The 26912-nt window shown below is 53.1% G+C and overlaps 2 protein-coding genes and 1 non-coding gene across 4 annotated transcripts in view; all 3 read left to right on the top strand.

The window, feature by feature from the left end:
• The first annotated feature begins 927 nt into the window (after positions 1–927).
• TMEM145 (transmembrane protein 145) lies at positions 928–9917 on the top strand. Of its 2 annotated transcripts, none has more exons than XM_053606553.1 (15): positions 928–1326; positions 2092–2166; positions 2272–2349; positions 2428–2514; positions 2614–2715; positions 2814–2898; positions 3009–3080; positions 3194–3262; positions 3546–3626; positions 3741–3819; positions 3952–4045; positions 5074–5246; positions 6624–6744; positions 8921–9127; positions 9606–9917. In XM_053606553.1, exons 1-15 carry the CDS (start codon positions 943–945, stop codon positions 9855–9857), a joined length of 1959 nt encoding a protein of 652 aa, XP_053462528.1. In that variant the 5' UTR covers positions 928–942; the 3' UTR covers positions 9858–9917. The 2 variants fall into 2 exon arrangements, with proteins under 2 accessions (XP_053462528.1, XP_053462529.1); XM_053606554.1 differs by lacking the exon at positions 928–1326 and adding an exon at positions 1483–1500 and having other exon boundaries at positions 9606–9857.
• On the top strand, positions 5434–5540 carry LOC128597853 (U6 spliceosomal RNA). Its single transcript, XR_008383408.1, has one exon. It is a non-coding gene; the product is annotated as a U6 spliceosomal RNA (small nuclear RNA).
• Positions 9918–10402: 485 nt separating the features above from the next.
• Positions 10403–26912, top strand: part of MEGF8 (multiple EGF like domains 8) — a 46928-nt gene continuing 30418 nt past the window's right edge. Inside the window, exons 1-12 of the mRNA XM_053606538.1 lie at positions 10403–12040; positions 18801–18964; positions 19220–19426; positions 20196–20376; positions 20456–20544; positions 21123–21538; positions 21948–22093; positions 22216–22338; positions 24917–25071; positions 25360–25479; positions 25836–25980; positions 26064–26227. Coding sequence (XP_053462513.1) covers positions 11860–12040; positions 18801–18964; positions 19220–19426; positions 20196–20376; positions 20456–20544; positions 21123–21538; positions 21948–22093; positions 22216–22338; positions 24917–25071; positions 25360–25479; positions 25836–25980; positions 26064–26227 — 2091 coding nt within the window. The 5' untranslated portion in view covers positions 10403–11859. The remainder of the gene's footprint in view (positions 12041–18800; positions 18965–19219; positions 19427–20195; positions 20377–20455; positions 20545–21122; positions 21539–21947; positions 22094–22215; positions 22339–24916; positions 25072–25359; positions 25480–25835; positions 25981–26063; positions 26228–26912) is intronic.

Raw genomic sequence — 26912 nt, 5'->3', positions numbered from 1 at the left:
GGCATCACAGCTCACAGCAACCTCAAACTCTTGGGCTTAAGAAATTCTCTTGCCTCACCCTCTCAAGTAACTGGGACTATAGGCACCTTCCACAACATCTGGCTATTTTTTGTTTGTAGTTGTCGTTGTTTGGCAAGCCAGGGCTGGGTTGGAACCCGCCAGCTCTGGTGTATGTGGCTGGTGTGCTAGCCGCTGAGCTACAGGTGCTGAGCCTCATTGAAAGTCTTTCATTGAACTATTGTCCAGGCCATGAGAAAGAAGAAAGTCTTCCACTCACGTTTCTTGCTTGGTCCCTTGGTTTAAAAATGGTATTTTGTGCAGCCCCCAAATTTTCTGAAGTGGAGGGGATGAGGAAGCTAGGAATTTTGTTGGGAGTCTGATCAGGCAAATCAAGCAGAGCAGCTTGGACTCTGCTCTGGAAAGCCTTTCTAGGACTTACTGTCGCCCACTTGGAAACCGTAGGGTCCATGCCAGCATAGAAAGGACTAAGCTTAATAACTTGGCAGAGGTCTTATGGTGGGTGGGTGGCAAGTAGGGATGAGCCTAGGATTTGAACCCAGACAAGTTATTTCAGAGTCATGCTTTGGATATCTCACACCATCACCTCTCTGTCTCATAGCAACCCAGTTTCACACTGGTAAGCAGTGACAGGTCAGCGTCAGGCAGAAGGGTATGATGGTTATGCTGAGTGCTGTGCCGCCTCAGTGTTGTGTAACCCAGAATGAGCTGCTTGCCCTCTCTGTGCCTCTGTGGGCACTTCACTGGTGCATCTTATCTGGAAAGAGGCAACTCTGGGGTGGATGCAGCTGGAGGTGGCTGTCATGGGGACAGGGATGTGCAAAAAATAGTTTGGGGACTAAATGGGGGAGTGAGGCCCTGACCGAGCACCGGTCTAAGAGTTGTGGGCCATTCAGCGAAGGCAGTATAGAGGAGGCATGGGGAATGGGAGTTCAGTTTAGGACGGGAACTAGAGGTATTCATGATGCTCCAGGAGGGGAGTATAGGGGCGGGGTGACGGAAGATGAGCATCTTGTCCCACGTGAAGAGGGTAGGAGCCTACGGTGGGCCATCCTGGAGGAGGGGATGAGGAGCTCAGCGCCCGCGGCCCCTTTAATCGGGGGCGCGCATTGGCCAGCATGCGCGCTCTCCCCTCCATCGCCCGGCCGGAGCGGGAGCAAGAGCGGAACCCGGGCCAAAGCGGGCGGAATGGAGCCCCCGCGCGCGCCCGCGCTACGCCGCCTGCTCCCGCCGCTGTTGCTCCTGCTGTTGTCACTGCCCCCCCGCGCCCGGGCCAAGTACGTGCGGGGCAACCTCAGCTCCAAGGAGGTGAGCACGCCGAGCCCTCCCCAGCGGCCCGCCCGGCCCGGGGTTGGGGGACGCCAGGGAGGAGATGGAGAGGGTTCCGCCCCATCCCCTGCAGCCCCTCCGGGAGGACCCGGAGGGCCCTGAGGGCATGAGGCCAGAGGCGATGGGGGACTGGGCCAGGGTCGAGGCTGAATGGTGGGTATGGGGGGGGGTCAAGGCCAGACTTGGGGATTGTAGGAGGGACGTTGAGGTCACAGCTAGACAGGGAGGGGAGTGGATTAGGACGGTCAGAGGTGGCGGGGTGCCGCGGAGGTGGTGCTGAAGGGACAGCACTTTTCACGCTGCCAAGAGGCCTAAGTTCACTACACTCCCGCTCAGGACCTGGAGGGGGCCGTTAAGAAGACTCCCCAGCTTGGGGATGGTCTCTGGCAGCACTGTGGGGGTGGGGTGTGTGTGTGGACATTAGGGGAGTGGAGTTGGATGATGTCCGCCACAAGGTGGCCAGGATGGGCATCTGGCCCTCCAAGGTCTTTTTCAGGGTCCTGGAAAATGGGAGAAGTATTTGATAGGAGGGGAGGAAACTTGGGGGTAACTGAGGGAGATAGGGTGGCAGGAATCCTGGACCTACAGCAAAGGAATCAGGGAAGAATTCTGGAGGTGACTTGGTGTCCTTATGGTACTTGGGAAGCCAAGTACCTGACAGTAGGAAGGAGAAGTTGGAGATCTGTGGGGTTGAGGAGAGTTCTCGAGGACTCGGCAGAGGGTCTGACTGGGGCCCTTTTCCAGGACTGGGTGTTCCTGACAAGATTTTGTTTCCTCTCGGATTACGGCCGACTGGACTTTCGTTTCCGCTACCCTGAGGTGAGTCTCCCTAACACCCACCATGCTATGTCTGGATACTTCCTTGGCCTCCAAAGGCACAGCACCTGGCACTCCTCCAAAGCCCCCAAATTTCTGGATCTGCAGGCCAAGTGCTGTCAGAACATCCTCCTCTATTTTGATGACCCATCCCAGTGGCCAGCTGTGTATAAGGCAAGGGACAAGGTGAGGGCTGTGAAGAGGGTATGGAGGGAGGGGGAAGGTTGGGGCTAACCTGGGAGTGACTGTCTCTGCCTTTTCCAGGACTGCCTGGCCAAGGAGTCAGTGATCAGGCCAGAGAACAACCAGGTCATCAACCTCACAACCCAGTATGCCTGGTCAGGCTGTCAGGTACGGGCCCAGCCTGAAGGTGTGTGTGGACAGGTGCTGAAGGTTGAGGGCTTGGGAGCATGGAGGACAGGCTGCTGCCTTCTTCTTGCTTGTTCATAGGTGGTGTCAGAGGAAGGAACCCGCTACCTGAGCTGCTCCAGTGGCCGCAGCTTCCGTTCAGTGCGTGAAAGGTGGTGGTACATTGCTCTCAGCAAATGTGGGGTAAGCCAAGTGGGCCTTGGCTCTTCTTTGCCTTCCTGCCACCCCCCTTCCCCACCACATGCCCAGGGCCTCCCTTTATGCCTCCATACTCCCTGCAGGGAGATGGACTGCAGCTGGAGTATGAGATGGTCCTCACCAACGGCAAGTCCTTCTGGACACGACACTTCTCGGCGGATGAGTTTGGTGAGCATGTGAGGGCTGAGAAACCAAGATCTGTGTGGGATACCAGAGCCGGGTGCCTACTGAGGGGACACCTATCTGAGTGAACCTTCCTTCTCCCCTCAAATCCACAGGGATCCTGGAGACGGATGTGACCTTCCTCCTTATCTTCATCCTTATCTTCTTTCTCTCTTGTTACTTTGGATGTGAGTCCAGCAGATGGATTGAGGGGGAGGAGATATTGGGGGAGCAGGGTTGGTGGAGATGAGCTGCTTTCCACTTCTGTGTGGAGATAGCCTTTCCCTATCCTGATTCCTAGATTTGCTGAAAGGTCGTCAGTTGCTCCACACAACTTATAAAATGTTCATGGCTGCAGCAGGAGTGGAGGGTGAGGTTTAGTGCCACAACTTTTGCATTCTGTGGGAGAAGGGCCTTGGGGCCCAGACACCTGGGCCTGAAAGAGGAATACCTAGGGGAGGAGAGAGAGGGGACCCAGATCTCTGGGTCTGAGGGAGCGGGGGCTGGCGGCTGGACTGCAGAGTTGCCTAGCTGGTCAGTGGGAGTAGATCTGACTACTGATGGAGGAGGAGGGGTTCAGACCATCTGGATCATAGTGCTAGAGGACAAGGATGTCCCAAAGCTGGTTTCTGTCATCTCCTCTCTCTCCCCAGTCCTGAGCCTCCTGTTTTTCTGCATCTACTGGGGCCAGTATGCCACTGATGGTATTGGCAATGAGAGTGTAAAGATCTTGGGTGAGAATGAAGTGGGGCCTGAGAGGGCAAGCTTTTGGCTCAGGTTAGAGGGGAAGGAGTCCTGAGCCTGGCTCTGAGCTGCCTTCTCCTCCCTTCTTCCGCCTCCTCTCCCAGCCAAGCTGCTCTTTTCCTCCAGCTTCCTCATCTTCCTGCTGATGCTCATCCTTCTGGGGAAGGGATTCACGGTGACACGGTGCCCGGGCAGGGAGCGCTCCTGGGGTGGCTGGGCTGGGGAATAGGGTGGGAGGCGGGGCAGGGTATGTGGTCTCCTCCTCCTCCCTGACGTCCCCCACCCCTGCTGTTTTCCCTCATGGCCTGCCGCCAGAGGCCGCATCAGCCACTCGGGCTCCGTGAAGTTGTCTGTCTACATGACCCTGTACACGCTTACCCACGTGGTGCTGTTCATTTATGAGGCAGAAGTGAGTACCACCCCCTGCCCAGGCCACACCCCTCCCTCTCCCTTCCCCCTCAAAGCTTTTGGTGGCTGCCTCCTCCTTGACCTGTCTGCTTGCCCTTCCCCGCAGAACTTTTGCTTGCTAGCTCTCTCCCACTCTTCAATTTTCTGTCTTCCTATCTGTCTGAGCGATAACTCCCCTCTTCACCATCTCGGAGTGGCTATCTTCCTCCTCTGTCTCTCACTGTCACATTTATGCTCAATGTCGTGGCTAAGAGTTCAGGAGTCATGCTGACCTGAATTCCACGTGGTTCTCCCAGTTCTGAGCTGGCTGACCTTGGGTGATAACCTCGCTGTCTGGGTCTGTTTCCTCTTTGAGAAATTAGGAGGATCTTACCTACCCCAGGGGGCTGCTGTAAGGCTTTATCACTTGATGAGCTTTGGCCAAAGGGTTTCTCTCCTACTCTCAGTTTCCCCTTCTGTGAAAGGGGGCAGTAATAAGGGCGGCACCCGTAGCTCAGTCAGTAGGGCACTGGCCACATATACCCAGGCTGGCCGGTTTGAACCCGGCCCAGGTCAGCTAAAACAACGACAGTTGCAACAACAACACAAAAATAGCTGGGCGTTGTGGTGGGCACCTGTATTCCCAGCTACTTGGGAGGCTGAGGCAAGAGAATCGCTTAAGCCCAAGAGTTTGAGGTTGCTGTGAGCGGTGACACCGCCGCACTCTACCCAGGGCTACAGCTTGAGATTCTGTCTCAAAATAAATAAATAAATAAATAAGATCTATCTCGTTGAGCTAATGCTAATAGCAAAACTCACACATGGGAGGTGTTTAGCCCCAGGTTGGGCACAGGTAGTGATGTATTCTCTTCCTATCTCTTCACCTTCTTTCTGTACCTCTCTCCGTATGCTCTGTCTCCATCCCTGGCTCTCCTGCCTCTTCTGTTCTGACTGAGTACTTCTGTTCCCTGGGTGCCCAGGGGTGGAGTCCAGGGACCCTGATGGAGGGCAGAAAGCCGGGCTATGATGAACCCTCTCCTGCGGGTCTAGTTCTTTGACCCGGGCCAGGTACTGTACACATATGAGTCACCAGCCGGCTATGGGCTCATCGGGCTGCAGGTGGCAGCCTACGTGTGGTTTTGCTACGCGGTGCTCGTCTCCCTGCGCCACTTTCCTGAGAAGCAGCCCTTTTATGTGCCCTTCTTTGCTGCCTACACGCTCTGGTGAGATGTGGTGGGCCCCCAGACTTTCCCTGCCTCCCGGGTCTCCCCAGAAGTGGCTGCCTCCTATCTCAGTGAGGAAGATGGGCTTTCAACTCAGGCAGCTGTCACCCAGAATCTGCTACTTACTCACTTTGTCTCCTTACTTTCCCAAAGTAAAAAAAAGTCAAAGCAAAAAAAAATTACTTTTATGCTCACTTCAGCAGCACATATACTAAAATTGGAACAATTCAGAGAAGATTAGCATGGCCCCTGTGCAAGGATGACATGCAAATTTGTGAAGCATTCCATATTTAAAAAAAATTACTTTCGGGTGGTGCCTGTGGCTCAAAGGAGTAGGGTGCATGCAGCCCCATATGCCAGAGGTGGCGGGTTCAAACCTAGCCCAGGCCAAAAAAAAAAAATGTAAAAAAAAAAAAAAAAAAAAATATATATATATATATATATATATGGGCAGCGCCTGTGGCTCGGTGGGTGGGGCATGGCCCCATATACGGAGGGTGGCGGGTTCAAGCCCGGCCCCGGCCAAACTGCAACAAAAATACAGCTGGGCATTGTGGCGAGTGCCTGTGGTCCCAGCTACTCGGGAGGCTGAGGCAAGAGAATCGCCTAAGCCCAGGATTTGGAGGTTGCTGTGAGCTGTGACGCCACAGCACTCTACTGTGGGTGATAAAGTGAGACTCTGTCTCTACAAAAAAAAAAAAATTACTTTCACAAGTAGTATATCAGGTTGCTTACCCGTAAAACATGTTTGTCAGGAGTATCTCCTACAAAAGGTTGTCTTGATCATGGATAGGGTTTAGTGTCTGTTGCACAGTAAATGTTGGATAAAAAAAGTTGTAATTTTTATTGCTCAATATAATATAGCCATATGGTAGTTGACTTCTGAGCCAGACTGCCTGGGTTCAGATCCTAGCTCTAAAACTTATGAACTATGTGATCTCAGACACGTCCATTAATTTCTCTCTGCCTCAGTTTTCTCTCCTATTAATGGGGGTGGAAATTATACCTGCCTCAGATAGTCATTGTGAGAGTTAAATGAGTTTATATATATTAAATGTTTAGATATGGGCTTGGCATGCAATAAGTCCTTAATATCATTTGTTAATTAATACATTAAACATCTATTGATTTCCTATCAAATGACAGGATCTGGGGTAGGGGGGAACTAAATTTAAACTAGTCTTTGGTCCCCAGAATATTCCAGGCCACTAGGATTCCTGTCCCCTTTCCACCTCTGGCTTCTGAAGGTCACACTGGCTTCCCTTCAGTTTGGGACCTGCCTGGGCTCTATGTGTGTGTATGGCAGGGGAGGTAGGGCTGTGGGATGGGGGAGAGGGAAGGGGCAGTGTCTCTCCTGACCTAGTACCTCCCTTTCAGGTTCTTTGCGGTTCCAGTCATGGCTCTGATTGCCAATTTTGGGATCCCTAAGTGGGCCCGGGAGAAGATTGTCAATGGCATCCAGCTGGGGATCCACTTGTATGCCCACGGCGTGTTTCTGGTGAGCATCCAGGTTGGGGTGGGAAACCAAAGGGCAGAGGATGGATGAGACTCCCTTTACCCCCAATCTGTTGGACTCTCCCTGTTCTAACCTCTTGATCCATTTTCCCTTTAGTCATATAACAGACTCTTGCTCAGAACCTGCAGGAATCCTACTCAACTGTGTCCCCCAGAGTCCATACTCTTCTATTCCTCTCTCCCAGCCAGTGTCCTGGCCTCTTCCCATAGCCCTACTCTCCTTGCCCTCCCTCCCCATTTCCATTCCTGACATTGTGTCCCCAGACTCTCACCTTTCCTTTCTATATTCCCACTGCCTTCCTCAAGCCCCTTGGTCTCTGCTCTACCCTTCTCCCCTAGGTTCTCCCATTGTTCAGGAAGCAACAGCTAGGTTTGGACAGGCTGGAGCTCCCAGAGGCCTGGTTTTGAACAGTGTTGTCCAGACTTAGGCTTCAGGAGGGTACTGGCACCAAATCTATTCTTTGCTCTGGTTCACATCCTATCTGACCTTCTTGGTGACAGTTCTTATATTTATTCATAAATTTATTCATCCATCAACTGTTCACTGGGCACCTGTCTTAAACCAGCCTATTTCATGCTAGGAACATCCATTTGCATTTGCATCACCTGCTCTTTTGTTTAGTTATCAGAGTAGCTCCAGGAGAGGATGGATAACATTCATTGTATCCACTATACAGAGAGGGGATGCTAAGGCCCAGAAAGAGAAGTTAACTTGGCTAGGACTCCATCGTCTTTGGTGATAGGGCAGGCTCTTTAAGTCCTGGTCTTCTCCAGCAGACCATAAGGGGGAGCCAGAAAGCTACAGGCATCACTGAAGGCCCCAGCTCCTGACTCACGGATCCATCCACAAAGCACTCCATCTAGGGAGTGTACTCAGCCATGGAGGGAAGGCCAGGTCAGAGCCTGACTTAAGTACAGGCTCGCTCACCTTGGCAGCCAGTCCATCTTGAAGCTCTGCAGGAAGTCAAGAAGGGACAGAAAGAGGAGAAACATTGACGACCCACCCTGTGTCAGGCTTTGCATCAGTGGTTTTTCATTTCCACTCTCATCTTTTCAAGAAGGCACCACAATCCCTTTCCTTAGCGAGGCTCATGAATTTAATGAACATGCCCCAGATCCCACTCAGTGAGCTCTGGAGCTCATTTATTTAGCTTGGCCTTCGAAAGGCTGTGCTGAGCTTTTGGAGTGTGGCAATGGAGTCATAGCCATTCCCCACTTTTATGACCCACCAGACTAACTGGTAAACATCCCTACATTCAACCAATCTATCTTTTTTTTTTCCTTTCTTTCCTCCCTTCCTTCCTTCTTTCTTTTTTTTGAGACTGTGTCACTCTTTTACCTGAGCTAAAGTGCAGTGGCATCATCATAGCTCACTGCAACCTCAAACTCCTGGGCTCCAGTGATCCTCTAGCCTCAGCCCCTGGAGTAGCTGGGACTATAGACACAGACCACCACATTTGACAATTTTTTCTTATTTTTGTAGGGACAGGGTCTTGTTTTTCTCAGGTTAATCTCAAACTCCTGGTCTCAAGCAATCCTTCTACCTTAGCCTCCCAGAGTGTAAGCCATAGTGCCCAGCCTCAATCAATATTTATTGAGGGCTTATATGTGCCAGGCACTGTTCTAGAAGGTACTAGAGATTCAGTATGGATCAGAAGAATCCGGTTTCTACTCTTATTGAGCTAACATTCTGGAATTTATTAGCTGCTGTCCAATTGAACTTTGTGTTATGAAAATATTCCATAATCTGTATTGTCCAATATGGTGGCTAGTAACCACATGTGGCTACTGAGCACTTGAATGTGGGTAATATGACTGAGAAACTAAACTTTTGGTTTAATTTCGATTAAATTTAAGCCATAGGTAGGTAATGGCTATCATACTGGACAGTGCAGAATACTGATCTTAACCAGTTAGTGATAGCTCAGTGATCAGTGGGCTGATGGAGGAAGCATAGAGCAGAGTAGTGGAGAATTGTGTCGAAGGGAAAAGGTCTGGGTTCAGGGTATTGAGCGAGCCCAGAGAAGCTGCAGTCAGAATGGTTTTAGGGAAGTGTGGAGGATGCCAAATGTTCGGGAATCCTTAAGACCCCAAATTTATGGAGAAAGCCTGCGGTGTGGACTGTGCTTCTCCAACATGCTCCTGGCCCCTCCGTTCAGATCATGACTCGCCCATCAGCGGCCAACAAGAACTTCCCGTACCACGTGCGCACGTCGCAGATCGCATCAGCTGGGGCACCAGGACCCGGAGGAAGCCAGTCGGGGGACAAGGCCTTCCCGCAGCACGTCTATGGGAATGTGACGTTCATCAGCGACTCAGTGCCCAACTTCACGGAGCTCTTCTCCATACCCCCGCCCGCCTCCTCCGTAAGCCCCGTGGCCCCAGCGCCCGAGGAGCTGCTGGCGCCGCCCCTGGAGTACCTTACCCCGCTCCCAGCCCCGCCGCCGCCCCCACCCCCCGGACGTCTGAGCCCGCCCCCCGCCTTTCGCACGCCCAGAGCCCGGACGCCGCTCCGCGACTGTACCCTAGCGCTTGCGCCCACTCTGCCGGACTGGGTCCTGGCGCTGATGCGCACGCCCCCGCAGACGCCACGCGCAGTGCCCCCGCCGCCCGCCTTCCGCGGCTCTCCCCCAACTCCTCCGGAGTTCGCTCGGCGCGCCCCAACGCCGCCCCTTGAGTACTTGGCCCCGCTGCCCAGGCGTCCCGCCACACATTTTCCCTGACTGACACGTGCGTTCATACCAGGGGTGGACGGGTCCTTCGGGGGGTGGGGAACGGGCCTTCGGGGCCGCATCTGCCCCCCCGAGGGTTCGGGACAGCCTCTGACCCTGAACCCCCTCCCAGGCCGGGAAGGAGGTGGAGGAGACGGCGGTGGCGGCGGCGGTGGCCCCGAGGGGCCGCGTGGTGACCATGGCCGAGCCGGGCGCGGCCTCCCCGCCCCCTCCCGCTCGGTTCCCCAAGGCGGCCGACCCGGGCTGGGATGGCCAGACGCCGTCTTACCAGCCGCTTGTGCCCCAGACGGCGGCGGCGCCGCATACTGGCTTCACCGAATACTTCAGCATGCACACGGCCGGGGGCACCGCACCCCCGGTCTGAGCACCCCTGCCTATCCCTGCCCTATGAGCCGCGACCGGGCCCCGGCCGGGCTCCGGACCCCTGCTTTATCCCAGCCTCAGCGCTGGGTCATTTCGGGCCTTCCCGACCCTCCCCACCCAGCGCGCCCAGGTAGGGTGTGCTGCGTCCCGCCCCTCTCCTCCCTTGTGCCAAACGGTCCCGCGGGAGCCGCTTTCCCCGTCCCCTCCCTCAGCCCCTGCCCCGAGCAGCGCCGGATTCTGGGCTCCCGCTGTTCCGTGACCTCCGGCCCCCCGACCCCCTCCGAGACCTCTGACCGCGCTGGACTTCGGAATACCCGTGATGACTGCCGGGACCCTGCCCGTGACTCTCCAGGACTCCGCGACCTCGAGCCAGTGCTCCCGGGATGGATATTGTGCTGCTGGTCTCAACCCCCAAACTCTCCCTCGGACCTGTGACCTCGGACGCTGTTTCCGCCCCATCTCCATTCCGGGGATGCTCCCTCAGATCCCTGGCAGAAAGAGGTTCCCCCCCTTCTTGCCAAAATAAAGAAGATTCGTTGAGTTTTTATCTGTAACATTATTTATTTGAGACAGCGTTTCAATCGCTTTGGGTAGAGTGCCGCAGTGTTGTCATAGTTCACTACAGCCTCAAACTTTTGGGTTCAAGAGATCCTCTCGTCTCAGCCTCCTAAGAAGCTGGGACTACAGGCATGCTGCTACCACTCCCGGCTCATTTTTCTATTTTAAGTAGAGTCAGAATCTTGCTTTACTCAGGCTGGTCTCGAACTCCTGCGTGATCCATCTGCCTCGGCCTCCCAGAGTGCTAGGGTTACAGGCGTGAGCGACCACCTCCCAGCCAACATCTTTTAAATCTTGATGGTGTTCAGCGGATGAGCCAGAACCGTTTCAGGTTTGGGACCTCAGGGTGCTTATCTGTGAAATGGCCTTTTGGGTCCGGAGACAGGGGCCTGCATATCTCGACCCTTATGTTGACCCAGAAACTGGGAAGCAATGAAGATTATCGGTCTTCTAGCAGGGCCCTCTCACTGCACCGCTCCCTTATTTTTCTCTTCCCTTCTCCAGTTAGAGGTGAGGCGCCCTCCAGTGGCACAGGTTTTGCTCAGACTCTGGCACCCGGAGTTTGGGTTACAATCTTAGGCCGGTGCGTGTATAAGTCTCTCCTCCCAAGCAAAGAGGCAGCTGCTGCGCAAGCGGCTGGGAACAAATGGGCGGGGAAATTTCCGGAAGTCTTTCTTCGCAGAGAGGTGGGGCTGGGCGCTCCGCAGTCCTCCCAGGGCTCTTCTGACCGCCGCTCTGCAGCTTCTCGCCTCCTCTTCGCTTGCGCTCCCATAGCGGCCGCTCGTGTCCCGCCCCCTCTCCCTCCCAGCGAGTCTTCTCCGGGCCGCTCTGGCCCAAGCGTCCCCTCGTCTCTCTGATCTGGCCTATCTGACTCTAGAGGGAGACGCGGGTGGGTGAGCAAAGCGGGTGAGTCTATGGGGTCCAGGCCCAAACCCCGGAAGACTGGCTCCGCCCCGGCACCCGCTCGCGCCCCGCCCCTGGCTGGAGGAGTCTCTCCCAGACCATTCGAGACTGGCCTGTCCGGGCCCGCATCTTCTATGGAGGCCCCTGCCGGGCTATAGAGCCCTTCGCCCCGTGGGGACCCACTCATCTGTGAGGTCCCTTTTAGTCTGCAGCGGCCTGAATCTGTAATTGCTGGACACTGTTTATGGGGTAGGCCTCTCTATGGGGCCTGTGTCTATAGGGGACCACAACGGTCCCTAAGGGTTGGCCCCATCCATTACGACTACATATACAGGGCCTTCCATCCATCTACAGGCGCCGCTCCTCGGCTTTTAGAGCCGGTCAACAACCTTCGCAGAGACTGCGTCTCCGGCACCTCCCCATTCTACATGGTTGTGCTATCCCTATAGAGGTCACATTTGCAGGACCTTAAGCTAGGTAGAGGGTCCTCTCCAGGTCTTTACCACCCAGCCTGTCTGTAAGGGTCAGTGTGAGAGGTGTCGATGGCCCTGGTCCAGGCTCTGGCCACGACCCTGGCCTTAGCCGTGCTGGGGTCGCTGTCCCCTGGAATCCGGGCGGGTGACTGCAAGGGGCAGAGGCAGGTGCTGCGGGAGGCACCAGGCTTCGTGACGGATGGTGCTGGCAACTACAGCGTCAATGGCAACTGCGAGTGGCTCATCGAGGGTGAGTGGGGACCTCTATGTAACTCACTACTTTGCTGCTGGTGCATTCATTCATTTGGGCATTCATCCATTTACCACATTCTCAGAGCCTGGTGTTGGTCAAGGCTTGTTGCTCTAAATTAATGCAGGACACCTAGGGTTTCAGCCAACCTGGGCCCTGCACTGAAATTCTGGTGAGGGGAGATGCACCCAGACCCAAAAGGACAGTTAGAAGCCAGGAGCATCAGTAGGGGTCTTCTAAGTGTTAAAAACTCAGACTCTGAGTCCAATCACCTTGCTTTGAATATCGCTGTACTTCTTACTAGCTTTGTGACTTTGGTCAAGTGGCTTCCAAGTGTGGATAACAATGGTACTCCCCTCACAGTGTTGTTGGAATTAAATGAGACAGGAATTTAACATGCCTGACTCATGGTATATATTAGTAAATATTCAGTAAGTAGTATTAGGATCATTGTTGATGCCTTAAAAGTACTTCAATAAAAGCCTTTTTGGACTGGGCCTGATGGCTCATGCCTGTAGCTCTCTGGGAGGCCAAAGTGGGAGGATTGTTTGAGCTCAGCATTTGGAGACCAGCCTGAGCAAGAGCAAGACCCTGTCTCTACTAAAAATAGAAAAATTAGCTGGGCATTATGGTGAGGGCCTGTAGTCCCAGCTATTTGGGAAGCTGAGGCAGGAGAATTGCTTGAGCTCAGGAATTTGAGGTTACTGTGAGCTAGGCAGTTAGGCTGATGCCAGAACGCTCTAGCCCTGGGCAACAGAGTAAGACTCTATCTCATAAAAAAAAAAAAAAAAAGGAAAAAAACAAAAAAGAAAGAAAAAAGCATTTTTTGTAGGCATTCATGTGCCACATGAGACATAATAGACCAAGACAGCCCTAGCAATCCCTGATGACTTCAGGCTGGGATTCCAATGGGGAAGACAAACACATTAACAATGATAGCCCCGGGCGGCGCCTGTGGCTCAGTAAGCAGGGCACTGGCCCCATATGCCAAGGGTGGCGGGTTCGAACCCAGCCCCGGCCAAACTGCAACAAAAAAATAGCCGGGCGTTGTGGTGGGCGCCTGTAGTCCCAGCTACTCGGGAGGCTGAGGCAGAAGAATCGCCTAAGCCCAGGAGCTGGAGGTTGCTGTGAGCCGTGTGACGCCACGGCACTCTACCCAGGGCAGTAAAGTGAGACTCTGTCTCTACAAAAAAAAAAAAAAAAAAAAAAACAATGATAGCCCAGAATAGTCTTCACAGAGAGACACTACAAGCCTGGGAGAGCCCTGTGGAAGTGCCTGACCTGGGTACAGGGGATGGCAGGGAGGCATCTTAGGGGAGGAGATGTCTGAGCTGAGGCAGGAAGGACCAATGGGAGTCAGTCAGGAGTGGGAGGAAGAGCATTTCAGAAGGAGGGAACAGTCTGTGCCAAGACCCCAGCTATACCTTACGGGCTCTCAGCCATAAGAGACAAACCCACACCCAGGGAGGGAGGGAACCCAGAGAAGACATCTGACTTGGCCTGGGGTCTAGCTGAGACCAGAGGCATGTATAGGAGGGGCATTCTAGACAAGGAGAATAACCCACACACAGTCCTGGGAGCAGGAGAGTATGATGCTTGTGAGGAACTTGAAATCCAGTGAGCTAAAACAGAATACAAGAAAACCAGTGAACCAGAGGCTGCAGAGGAGCCAGAGGGAGTAGGACTTTGTTATTTGGTGTTGTATCCTGTGGGCAGTAGGCAGATGGAAGGGAAGTCCAATGACAGTGGCAGGAGAAGTCCAGGTAGGGCTCACAGAGCAGTGGATGTAGGAGCTGGCCCCTAAGGAGAGGTAGGAGTTCCCTAGACAGGAGAGGTCATGGGCAAAGGCCCGAGGTGTGACAGAGCCTAGATTGTACAGGGCCTCCCTTAGCAGGCTGTGGAGCTTAATCTTTATCTGGGGGCACTGGGGAGCTATGCCAGGGTTTTGTGCAAGTGAGGATATGATCTGATTTATGTTTTTTTTTTTTTTGTAGAGACAGAGTCTCGCTGTACCACCCTTGATAGAGTGCCGTGGCGTCACACGGCTCACAGCAACCTCTAACTCCTGGGCTTACGCGATTCTTTTGCCTCAGCCTCCCGAGCAGGTGGGACTACAGGCGCCCGCCACAATGCCCAGCTATTTTTTTGTTGCAGTTTGGCTGGGGCTGGGTTTGAACCCGCCACCCTCGGCATATGGGGCTGGCATCCTACTCACTGAGCCACAGGCGCCGCCATGGGTTTTTTTTTTTTTGAGATCAAGTCTCACTCTATTGCCCTGAGTAGCGTGCCGCGGCTTTGTAGTTCACAGCAAACTTAAACTCTTGGGCTTGAGTAATCCTTTTGCCTCAGCTTCTGAGTAGCTGGGACCACAGGTATGCGCCACTATGCTTGGCTAGTGTTTTCTATTTTTAGTAGAGATGGGGTTTTACTCTTATTCAGACTGGTCTCAAACTCCTGAGCTCAACTAATTAATCCACCTGCCTTGGCCTCCTGGAGTATTACAGGCATCAGCCACCACGCCTGACCTGATTTATGTTTTAGAAGATCTTTCTGGCTGTTGTGTAGGGTATGGATGAAGACATGTTTCCCATGGTGAGTGTGTCTAGCTGTCCCCAGCTTGGGGACTATTCCTGTTAGGCTGGGGGTTGTGAGAACAGAGTGGGGAAGGGTATAAATTATTTCTTTGGCCTTGAAGTGTCCCAGACTGGTTGGGATGGTGGGACACAGACATTCAACCCCATTGTTCACCCTGAGACAGTGCTCAGCATTGAGACAGGAAAGTGCAGGGACTACGTGGATAGGCCTACAGGAGTGAGAGGACCTGCTGGAAGACATGGAGGAGGAGCCACTGAAGCAGGGTTCTGAAGTATGCACAGGAGTTTACTATGTGGAAAAAGAGAACAAACAACTTCTATAAAGACCTGAGGGAAGTTGGTGTGTTTCCACATCTAGGTCTGACTGCACAAGCGACTGGGAGGCAAAGAGGGAGCCAAAAGCCCAGGAAGAAGGACTTTGAATGTCATAGTGAGCATCTTAGCCTTTATTTTGGAGTTGATGAGGGAGCCACAGAAGGATTTTGAGCGGGAGTAGGGCATTGCTTTCAGGCTGGGTAGGGGGCAGGCTGGAGATTTGCTGAGCTTCTCAAAGGAGAGGATGAGTTCTGAGCTGGGGCAGGGGTTAAAGGGGCTAAGAGGCTTGGAGAGTGCAGAGGGATGTTTGTGGAGTTTCACCAGTGAGACATGGGGACAAACTGGCTGGATTCTGGGATGTAGGAAGAGTCTGGGAAATCTCCCAACCTCTCTCTTCATCTCTTATCTTTCCCAATGCCTGTCACCTCTAAGAACCCACATCTTCTTCCATCTATTAAAAAATAAGCGACCAAAAAAAAAAAAATAATAAGTAAATAAATAAGTGACCATGGGGGCGGCGCCTGTGGCTCAAGGAGTAGGGTGCCGGCCCCATATGCCATGGGTAGCGGGTTCAAGCCCGGCCCTGGCCAAAACTGCAAAAAAAACCAAAAGTGACCAGCCCACTTACTTTTATACCACTTCACATTTTATCTGGCCTAGACTTCATAACATCCTCATGAATAAGAGGCATCCTGGTTTTGAGGTGTGGTGGTTTGGGATCAGATTTCTGTCTGGAATGGTGTGGGGATTGAGTGGAAACAGGAGACCTTGAACTTAGGGAGGAACTTGGGGAAGGCAGATGGTGAGCCGGCCTCCTGCAAGCACTTGACAAAGATGTACTTGTGATTCCAGGAATAGAGCTGTATAGTTTAGTTGAGGCTGGTAAGATTCTGGGAGGTCTGGTTGCCTGGTCTGGCCAAATGGATCTCTGCATTCGCCACAGGTGGGGATTTGTGTGCAGTGTTCTGGGAGCTCTGGGCACAGCTCGAGGGAGAGCTGCCAGTTTCAGTATTCTAACTTTTGTGCACTTCTTCATTCCATCATCCAGTATTTCCTGAGTCCTTGCTCAGCACCAGACCTTGGCCTGGCCAATGTTGGGGAGGGAATTAGGCCCAGGTCTAGGCCCTGCCCTGTGGGCCTTGTAGGCTGCAGGGGAGACAGACCTGGACTTAGATGGTCGTAGCCCAATGAATGAAAGTCGTTACGGGATATGAGAACCCAGAAGAGGGGCTCCTAACCCAGCCAAGGGGAGGGAGAAGAGTGGAACTTGGCTGATTGGAAGGAAAAATATGTTGCAGATGGAGGGAAAAGCTTGTGTAAATGCCCAGCTCCTGATAGACCTGCCAGCAGTGGAGTGATAGGAGACAAGGTCAGGTTTTAAACACCAGGTTAGGCAGCTTTACTTTCTTCAGGGTGGGGAGCCATGTAGTACTTTTGAGCAGAGGAGGGCCAGGGCCAGAAATTGACTTGGGGAGATCCTTCAGAAACCCATGTTAGGGCAAGACTGGAGGCCAGAAGGCCAAAAAGTAGGCAGGATCAATGGTCTTGGTGGGAGAGGATGAGGCCTTGGCAGGACATGTTATTGAGCACCCTGGTTCTGGGCTGACAGGTGAGAGTAATCATCTGGTTGAATGTTCATACCAGCCTCGGTGGGGAAAATTATCCCATTTTGTAGTCAAGGAAGCTGAGGCTGAGAGGGTCCATGGAACTGGCCCAAGATCACACAGCCATTGTTAGCAGTGGATGAGTATCTTCAGGATTCAGATGAGTGAACTGAGGGTTATGGAGGATGAGGCTGGCCTAGGGTACTCTCGCAGGTCAGGGGCAGAGCTGGAATCAGGACTCCTAGTTTCTCTAGCCCAGAGGATTCACCTGAGCTGCCTGAAGTGGTCCCACGGAGCCCCCTAGTGTGGGAGATGGTATCCAGAGATACCTTGAACCAGGACCTGGCAGAGAACAAGAATAGTGGCCAGGTGTGGTGGCTCATGCCAGTAATGCTAGCACTCAATGAGACTGAGGTGGGAAGATTGCTTAAGGTCAGGAGTTCAAGACCAGCCTGACCAAAGTAAGACCCTGTCTCTACTAGCGTTGTGGCAGGTGCTTGTAGTCCCAGCCCTCAGGGGGCTGAGGCAGGAGGATCGCTTGAGTTGAGCCCAGGAGTTCAAGGTTGCTGTGAGCTGGGCTGAGAGGCCATGGTACTCTAGCACTCTAGCCCAAGTGACAGAGTGAGACAGCTTCAGGGGAATTGGCACCGACTAAGCCCTGTTGCACGCATGTTATGTGCATTATTGCCTCTTACATGGTCACAATCAGAATGTCAGGTGGGGCTGCAATCATCTGAATGTTCACCAGGGCTAGATGTCCAGGAAGGTCCCTCCAGGGCTGGCAGTTGATGCTGGCTGGCAGCTGGCAGCTCAACTGAGGCTGTCGGCTTTAATGCCTATGTGTGGCTTCTTCTTGTGGCTTTGGCTTTTCATAGTGTGACAGCTGTGTTCTGAGAAGGAGCATTCTGTGAGGCCCAGGTGAAAACTGCAAGGCTTTTTATGACCTAGCCTTGGAGGTTCCACAGCATCACTTCTCTTTCTCTCTCTCTCTTTTTAATTTTTCATGGAGACCTGGTCTAGCTATGTTGCTCAGGCTGCTCTCAACTCCTGGCCTCAAGCCATTTTCCTGCCTCAGCCTCCCAAAGTGCTGGGATTACAAGCATGAGCCACTGCGCCCAGCCTCTGCTGTTCTTTTTTTTTTTTTAATTATTATTATTATTTTTTTTTTTTTTTGAGACAGAGTCTCACTTTGTGGCATCGTAGCTCACAGCAACCTCAAACTCTTGAGCTTAAGCAATTCTCTTGCTTCAGCCTCCCAAGTAGCTGGGACTACAGGTGCCCGCCGCAATGCTCAGCTATTTTTGGTTGCAGTTGTCATTGTTGTTTAACTGGCCCAGGCCAGGTTCGATCCCGCCAACCCTCAGTGTATGTGGCTGGTGCCGTAACCACTGTCCTAGGGGCGCCAAGCCTGCTGTTCTTCATTGGTAAAGCAAATCACTGAGGTTCTTACTAGATGTGAGGGGCAGAGAATTAGCTCTCACCTTTCTGTGGGAGAAGCAGCCTGAGGTTTGAATCTACCACAGTATATCCCCACTTTACAGATGAGGAAACAGATCCACAGAGGGTAGGTTATTTGCCTAAGGTCACACAACTAGTAGCTATTCAGTGGCAGAGTCAGAATTTGAGCCCGGGCAGTCTGGTTTCAGACCCTGTGCCCATAGCCACAAGAAACGGAGAGATGAGACTCTGGGGACAGAGGGGAACTATGATGCTCTGGGATTAGGCCTTTATTCAGGGGGAAGACGAATTCTTCTCTTAGAACTCTGTTCACCTGGAAATAGGGGACTCTCCTGGAGTCCCTTTCCTCACTGGGAGTATACTTCTCTGCCAGGGCCTGGGCCATGACCCTCCAGCCTGGGCATGTCTGAAGCTTAAGCAGAGACAGGAAGAATGAGACCTCGGGAACAATGTGGTGGCTGCTCTATGTGACCGTGGGGATGGGGTTTCCTGTCTCTGCACTTTATTTTCCCATCTGGGCTGAAGCAGGCATTCAGCCTGATTTCAGGAGACCTTTCTCGGGCTGATACTATAATTCTTTTTCTGGGCTCCTGTCCCTCTGGCTATCACAGCTCTGACTTCCCTGAATTATAAGACCAGGAGTCCCTCCAAGGCAGAGCCCAAGTCTTACCCGTCTTTGAGCGTCCCCAGTTTCACCAGGAGCAGGGTCTGGTGTTTGTGGGTGAGCTGCATAGAGGCTTGGGGAGCAGGTCTGCTTTTGAACCTGGCCCCTCTATGCTCACCTCCCAGCCCCAAGCCCCCAGCACCGGATCCTGCTGGACTTCCTTTTCCTGGATACGGAATGCACATATGACTACCTGTTTGTGTATGATGGCGACTCCCCCCGAGGACCACTTCTTGCCAGTCTGAGTGGGAGCACCCGGCCTCCACCCATTGAGGCTTCCTCAGGCAAGGTTGGTAGAGACAGGGGCTGTTGGGCTGTGGCTGGAGGATCCGGGTGAGGTATGGGAGAGAGAGGGATAGCTGTATGGAGGGAGATGAAAAAGAAGGGGAGGGACAGGGAGCTAACAAGAGAGCAGCAGAGACACACAGGGACAAAGGAAGATGGTGAGAGAGAAAGGATGTGGGGTGGTGGGTCCCTAGGATGGGGCAGGAGTGAAGTACCCTCCCAGTCTAGTCCCCAGAGCCCAGCCCACCTTGTGTTACAGATGCTGCTGCACCTCTTCAGTGATGCCAACTACAACCTGCTGGGCTTTAATGCCTCCTTCCGCTTCTCCCTGTGCCCGGGTGGCTGCCAAGGCCACGGGCAGTGCCGGCCTCCAGGTGTGTGCACCTGTGAACCGGGCTGGGGTGGCCCTGACTGCAGTCTGCAGGAGTGCTCAGCCTACTGTGGCAGCCATGGCATCTGTGCCTCGGTGAGCTTGTCCCCACCATTGTCCCTCTGGGGCCTTGATCTGTGACCATACCCACTGTACTCTTCTAGATCTGACCACCTCTAGCATGAAACTCTCCCCACACTCTCCCAGGATACTCAGTCCCTTCCTCTTCCAAGTCCTACCCCCACTGGCTACTCCAGCCTGTCTCTGCCCTACTTGAGCCCATCCTGCGCTCATATACACTTCACTGTCACTGTGGGCATCACCCTCCTTCCTCTTCCAGGCCCAACTCCTGCCTCCTACCCCGCCGCTCGGTGTGGCCTTGGACTCTCTGCCATGACTTCCCACATTTCACCACTGACCTTGCATCTAAGCTGTACACATCCAGCTTTGGATCAGTATCACGCTTGGAGCCCTTCCTGCCTTGATCTCCCTCAGTCTGAGCTCTTTTGGCCCAGGCTGAACTTTGGGCTCACTGACTAGCTCTTCTCCGACCTGTCTTCTTTCTATCTGTTCTCATTTTTCTCTCTGGGTCTTTCCTTTTTCTGTTGGTCTGTCCTCTTTTCTCTACCTCTCTGCCTCCCTCTGGTGGTGTCTCTGTGTCCCCTGTTTCTCTCTCTCACTGTCTGTTCGGCTGTATCCCTTTTCCTGTCTCTGTCTCTCTTTTCCATTCTCTCCCTTCCCATCTGTCTTTCCTGCTTCTCTTTTCTCTGTCTCACTTTGGCTTTGTTTTTTTCTTTGTCTCATCTCTCATCTCTCTGTCACTTTCTCTCCCTCTGTTTCTGCCTTTATATTCCCTTCCCCTTAGCCCCTGGGACCATGCCGCTGTGAGCCTGGTTTCCTGGGACGTGCCTGTGATCTGCACCTGTGGGAGAACCAGGGGGCTGGCTGGTGGCACAATGTGAGTGCTGGGGACCCTGCCTTCTCTGCCCGTATTGGGGCAGCTGGTGCCTTCCTGTCCCCACCAGGGCTGCTGGCTGTTTTTGGAGGTAAGCAGATGGGGTGAGTGTCTGGGGTCTGGAGATCTGGCACCCTGTGGCTAGGGCTTGAGACCACCCCCTTCCACAGGCCAGGACCTCAACAATGCACTGGGTGACCTCGTCCTGTATAACTTCTCCACCAACACCTGGGAGAGCTGGGACCTGAGACCTGCCCCGGTATGGGCCCCTCCTGTGTCCTGGCTGGAGGAACCTGTCCTCTCAGACCTAGCCAGGACCCCTAGTCTGCCCTCTGTCACCCCAGATTCCCCCTGCCTTCACAGCTTGATATGGAAACCTACTTCTCCTTGTGTCTGCCTTTTCCCTGTCTGATTTCCCTTTGTCTTCCTCCACTTCCTTTACCTCTTTCTATATTTTATCTTTCTGTGTGTCTCTTATCTCTATCCGTCCCTCCATTTTTGTCCATCTGACGTTTGGTCTTCTACATGGGGTCCCCGTGTCTCCATCTCTCTGGGTCTGTTTCTCTTTCTCTGTCATTTCTCCTTGTGATTCTGTCTCCCTGCCTCTTCCGTCTCCTACTGTGTTTCTTTGTCTCACCTTCTCTGTTTCTGTTCAGATGGCTCTGTCTTTCTGTGTCTGCCTCTTCTTGTCTCTCTTTGCCTGTCTCTGTCTTGCTCGTTGTCTGTCTCTCTCTCACTGCCTCTCTAAATGTCCCTGTCTGTGCCTGGCTCTGGCTCTCTCTCTGTGTCCCCATCTCTTTCCCTCTCCATCTTTATCTTCTTGTCTCTTCTTCATAGGCTGCTCGTCACTCCCATGTGGCTGTGGCCTGGGCTGGCTCCCTCGTGCTCATGGGTGGTGAGCTGGCTGATGGCTCACTCACCAATGACGTGTGGGCCTTTAGCCCGCTGGGCAGGGGCCACTGGGAGCTCCTGGCACCAGCTGCCTCCAGCTCCTGGGGGCCCCCAGGCCTGGCAGGTCATGCAGCTGCCCTGGTGGATGACATCTGGCTCTACGTGTCTGGGGGCCGCACTCAGCATGACCTCTTCTCCTCCGGCCTCTTCCGTTTCCGCCTCGACAGCATCAGTGGGGGATATTGGGAGCAGGTGATTCCGGCAGGTGGGCGGCCTCCTGCTGCCACTGGCCACTCCATGGTATTCCATGCTCCCTCCCGTGCCCTGCTGGTCCATGGTGGACACCGGCCTTCCACTGCCCGGTAAGTGACCTGCCCACAACTCCTGCTCTACAAAACCATGGGCCTTTAGTCTTTAGAGGTCTTTGCCCACTAACAGACTTGGGTGGTGATTCAGTCATTCGTTTTTTCATTTGTTTTCCATTCACTTACCCACTCACACATTCTCTGATCTTTTATTCAATCTCTTAGTCAGTTGCTTTCCCCCGCACTCCCATCCATCTATCCATTCACCAAACCCTTGTTTAGTGCTTACCAGGCTGGTTATATAGATAACCCAGATAAGTCCTATCCACAGGAAACTTCTAGATCAGAGGAGACATAGACCCAGTCACAGCCAATCTCAACTCTGGGTGATCACATAGTTAAGTGCCCAGAGGATGGAGAGAGACACTTCCTACCCCAAGCCCCTGCCCTGTCCCTTCTCCTATAGGTTCTCTGTGCGGGTGAACTCCACTGAGCTATTCCACGTAGATCGGCGGGTCTGGACAACACTGAAGGGCCGGGATGGACTTCAGGGTCCAAGGGAGCGTGCCTTCCACACGGCCAGTGTCCTGGGCAACTACATGGTGGTCTATGGTAACAGCTTCCTATCCCCCTGCTTGCCTGTAAGGGCCCCGAGCCAAACCTGAGCTGAGGCTCCTTCTGTGGGCTGACTCCACCCCAGGCTTGCCAGCCGTGCCCTTTTCCTCCTTTCCCAGGGGGCAATGTGCACACCCATTACCAGGAAGAAAAGTGCTATGAAGATGGCATCTTCTTCTACCACCTTGGCTGCCATCAGTGGGTATCAGGGGCTGAACTTGCCCCCCCCGGAACTCCTGAGGGTGAGTGGTCCTTCTCTTTCCCTGAGGGACCCACCTCCCCTGGCAGTGAATCTAGACTCTAGCCACCTTGGTCCTTGTTGGGGTGAGCCATACACCCTGCTGGAACCAGTTTCAGGAGGCAAGCCTGGGATGGGATGGGAGGCAGTTTTGGAGACATCAGATCTAAGTTCCATTCTAGGCTTTGCCACTTGCCTCAGGGAAATGCCTAAGAAATAGCAACTTTTTTGAGGTCATAGTGGGCAAGTAGCAGAACCAGGATGACTGGCAGCGAACAACCACCTATACAAAACCATTATCATGCCTAGTCCGAGTGCAGTGGTGTTTACAACTAATTGATCATAATCAGTTGCAGATTCCTTTGTTCCTTCTCCACTCCCACTGCGTCACTTGACCAGCCTAAAAAAAATAAATAAATAAAACCATCATCACTTAATCTCTTTGTGCCTCACTTTCCTCATCTATAAAAGGAGGATTATATAACATGCCCGTGGGCCATTGTGAGAGCAAACTGAGGTGATGCTGAAGGATGATGCCACATGAAATGGCCTGACACATTGTTTCTAATGGCAATGAGGGTCCCTCTGCAGGGCCAGAGAGCTTGCCAGAGGCGGTGTGGAGAAACCTTTCCCACTCATTAGATCATAGACTGCTTTGAGAATGAGGAAAGTCACAGGCCTTCTCTTCCAAGATACTTGTGTCCACAAGCTGACCATGTTATTTCAGGGGCTGTGGACTTCTCCCTGGAAAAGAAGAGAGAGGGGATAGGCATAAGAAAGGAACATTATCATTTAAGGGGTGGGAAGGAGGAAGGATCCCAATGAAACTGTGTAACCATTAGTAATAAAGCCTAGGCCTGGCATTTGAGGCTTCTGTTATAGGTATGCTCTGACTATCCCAGTCCTTCCTGTAGGCCCCTTTAGTGGGCAGGGAATAGTGTAGGGTTTCTTTCTTTTCTTTTTTTCTTTTGAGACAGGGTCTCATTTTGTCACCCTTGGTAGAGTGCTGTGGCATCATAGCTCACAGCAACCTCAAACTCTAAGGCTAAAGCAATTCTCTTGCCTCAGCCTCCTAAGTAGCTGGGACTACAGGCACCCGCCACAATGCTCTGCTATTTTTAGAGATGGGGTCTCAGGCTCAGGCTGGTCTCAAACTCTTGAGCTCAGACAGTCTACCGACCTCGGCCTTTCAGAGGGCTGGGATTAGAGGCGTGAGCCACTGTGCTCAGCACCAGTGTGAGGTTTCTGGAGGCTTTTTTCTCCTTCACAGTGTGTGATTCCTTGGGCCAAGTCCCATGTGCTTATAGAGCCTATAGGTTAGAGGATGGGGAAGTTACCATTCACTGACCAGTTATCTGTCAGTCGAGACTTTTGGCTATAAGTGACAGAAACCCAACCCAACTGGCTTAAGCAAAAAGGAGAATTTCTTGGCTCATTTGAGTGAAAATTACAGGGGCTAGTGTCAGGTGGGGCTTGATCCAGATACTCATGTGATGGCATCAACCATTCCTCTCTCCAGTTCTCAGCTGGGTTTACTGTGGTCGCTAGCAGGTTTGCCTTTTATGGATGCTCATAAGGAGCTCTTGGATTATATCTTACTACCTTAAATGCCCAGAGAGAAGAGAGTGCCTTATCCCCATGAATTGTAGAAATTGGATAGTGTACTTATCCCTGAGCTAATCGCTGAGACTGATAGGCCTGGGCTAAGGCCCCACTTCTGCCTGAGGCAGGGACAACTATACTTGAACCTTAGGGACTGGGGATGGGAGAGGGTGGTTTTTCACAGGAGAATCAGGCTGTCAGCAGAAGACAGGTTGGTGCTAGACAAAAATCGGGAGACCTGGGCAGCCTATTGAGAGCTCAGCAGATTCTTCTCCAGCCTTCCCAGCTCCTAGAGGGTGGGATAATGGTTCCATTTATGGAAGAGGAAACCAAGATGCAGAGAAGTTCAGTCTCCTGACCAAGGCCATACGGCTGATCAGTTGTTGATCCGTGATTTGAACCCAAGTAGGTGATAGACCCAGAATTTACAACCAGGTCTTTCTGAATCCAAAGATCATGCTCTGTCTGAAAGATGATTTGGGCAGGGTGTGGGAAGTCAGAGAGGTGAGAGAATTACCACTAGGTTAGTGGAGGGTCAGGCTGGGAGAGTTTCTTTGGGCATGAGGGTTTTTTTTTTTTTTTTTTTTTTTGTAGAGACAGAGTCTCACTGTACTGCCCTCATGTAGAGTGCCGTGGCATCACACGGCTCACAGCAACCTCTAACTCTTGGGCTTACGCAATTCTCTTGCCTCAGCCTCCCGAGCAGCTGGGACTACAGGCACCCGTCACGACGCCCGGCTATTTTTTTGTTGCAGTTTGGCCGGGGCTGGGTTTGAACCCACCACCCTCAGCATATGGGGCCGGCGCCCTACTCACTGAGCCACAGGCGCCGCCCCGGGCATGAGGGTTTTGAGCAGCAACTAGAAGTTTGGGCTGAGGCTTTGGAGAATTGAGGATAGCTCCCTGGGCAGGGGAGCCATGGAGGTGGTGGTGGAGGTTGGGAGTCTAATGTTTCTGGGGTGGGGGTTGTATTCACCTAGGTCGAGCAGCGCCACCCAGTGGTCGGTACTCACATGTGGCAGCGGTGCTTGGTGGCAGTGTCCTGTTGGTGGCTGGGGGGTACAGCGGCCGGCCCCGCGGGGACTTGATGGCCTACAAGGTGCCCCCCTTCGTGTTCCAGGCACCTGCCCCTGACGTGAGCACTGGGGTAGTAGGGAAAGGGTATCTGGGGAAGGAGGTAGCATAGATTCCACAGGGGAGGGAGAAAGTTGGGAGGTAGTTCCTAGGGCCACCTAGGAAGGAAAGAGGTCCCTGGGGGTGGGGGAAGAGGAGGTAGAAGATCCCTGAGGGTGGGGAAGGAACAGATGGGGACCCTCCAGGTGCTGAGTAGTCAGGGTCCTTTGGGTTAACTAAAATCAGTGAGGGCTTGGGAGGCAGGCCCAGGTTGGAGCAGCTTCCTCTTGGTCCCTTCATGTCCCTGCAGTACCACCTGGACTACTGCTCCATGTACACAGACCACAGTGTCTGTTCCCGAGACCCTGAATGCAGTTGGTGTCAGGGAGCCTGCCAAGCTGCACCCCCTCCTGGGACCCCCTCTGGGGCTGTGAGTGACTGTCCTGACCCTCTGTCCCTAGCACAGAGGCTTGCCCTCAGTATCTCCCTCTGCCTAAACCAAGTGGACAGGAACTTTCCCCTAATGTTTTTACCCCTGAGACCACCATTCCTGACTCCTGACTCCTGAACCCACCCTCCCAATACTTTGGAGCTTGTGACCTTGTCCCTTGCATTTACCCCACCCCCAACCATTTGATTCCCCCCCTACATTCCAACCCTGCCTTCAACTCCCTGTTCTCCACTTTCCTAACCCCTTCCCCCCAGGGGCCCTGTGTCCATAGCCCTTCCCTTGAGATCCCTTGAGTCCCTGTGGACAATGAGCCCTGTTCCCTGCCCTCTTTGCAGTGTCCTGCTGCCAGCTGTCTGGGCCTGGGTCGCCTCCTGGGTGACTGCCAGGCATGCCTGGCCTTCAGCAGCCCTACAGCCCCTCCCCGGGGACCTGGTGCCCTGGGCTGGTGTGTGCACAATGAGAGCTGCTTGCCTCGGCCTGGTGAGTGTCCAGTGGCAGTAGGGGAGGGGTGGCAGAGCACCCCACACTGATCTTCCCCAACCTTCTGCCCCTTGTCCTCTCAGAGCAGGCCCGCTGCCGAGGGGAGCAGATCTCAGGCACTGTGGGCTGGTGGGGGCCCGTGCCAGTCTTTGTCACATCACTGGAGGCCTGCGTCACCCAGAGCTTCTTGCCTGGCCTGCACCTGCTCACCTTCCAGCAGCCTCCCAACACCTCCCAGCCTGACAAGGTGAGAAGCCAGGAGATGGGGCCCTGGTCCTAGGGTTTGTTTTTTCCAAGTGGATCTATATCACTCTTACTACCCCCAAAGCCTTTACATTCAAGGGGTCTAAGTTTTTTTTTTTTCTTTCTTTTCTTTTCTTTTTTTTTTTTTTTTGAGACAGAGTCTCAAGCTGTCACCCTGGGTACAGTGCTGTGGCATCACAGCTCACAGCAACCTCCAACTCTTAGGCTTAAGCAATTCTCTTGCCTCAGCCGCCCAAGTAGGTGGAATTACAGGTGCCCACACAACGCCCAGCTATTTTTTGGTTGTAGTTGTCATTGTTGTTTGGTGGGCCTGGGCTGGATTTGAACCTGCCAGCTCTCGTGTATGTGGCTGGTGCCTTAGCCGCTTGAGCTACAGGCACCAAGCCAGGGTCTAAGTTTCTTTGTGGACTTAAAGCATTTTTGTATTGTGGTAAAATATACATAAAATTTACCATTAGTGATGCTTAGCATATTGATAATATTGCACAGCCATTACCACTGTCTAGTTACAGAACATTTCATCACCCCAAAAAGAAACGTGGGCTCATTTAGTGTCATCTTTACTCCCCCCTTCCCATCCCTGGTAACCACTGATCTGATTTCTGTCTCCAGATTTGCCAGCTCTGGATGTACTGATTACTTCCAATGTACCAATGAGGTCATACAAT

Source organism: Nycticebus coucang, chromosome 10 (assembly GCF_027406575.1).
Source record: "Nycticebus coucang isolate mNycCou1 chromosome 10, mNycCou1.pri, whole genome shotgun sequence".
Lineage (NCBI taxonomy): Eukaryota > Metazoa > Chordata > Mammalia > Primates > Lorisidae > Nycticebus > Nycticebus coucang.
This window is presented reverse-complemented; position numbering and strand designations above follow the sequence as displayed.

Excerpts from the sequence above, each read along its gene's own strand:
- TMEM145 (XM_053606553.1), top strand. The coding sequence starts at position 943 with ATGGGAGTTCAGTTTAGGACGGGAACTAGAGGTATTCATGATGCTCCA. Across the intron at positions 2,515-2,613 it reads ATGCCTGGTCAGGCTGTCAG|GTGGTGTCAGAGGAAGGAAC; the intron begins GTACGGGCCCAG and ends GCTTGTTCATAG. Across the intron at positions 9,128-9,605 it reads TACCCCCGCCCGCCTCCTCC|GCCGGGAAGGAGGTGGAGGA; the intron begins GTAAGCCCCGTG and ends ACCCCCTCCCAG.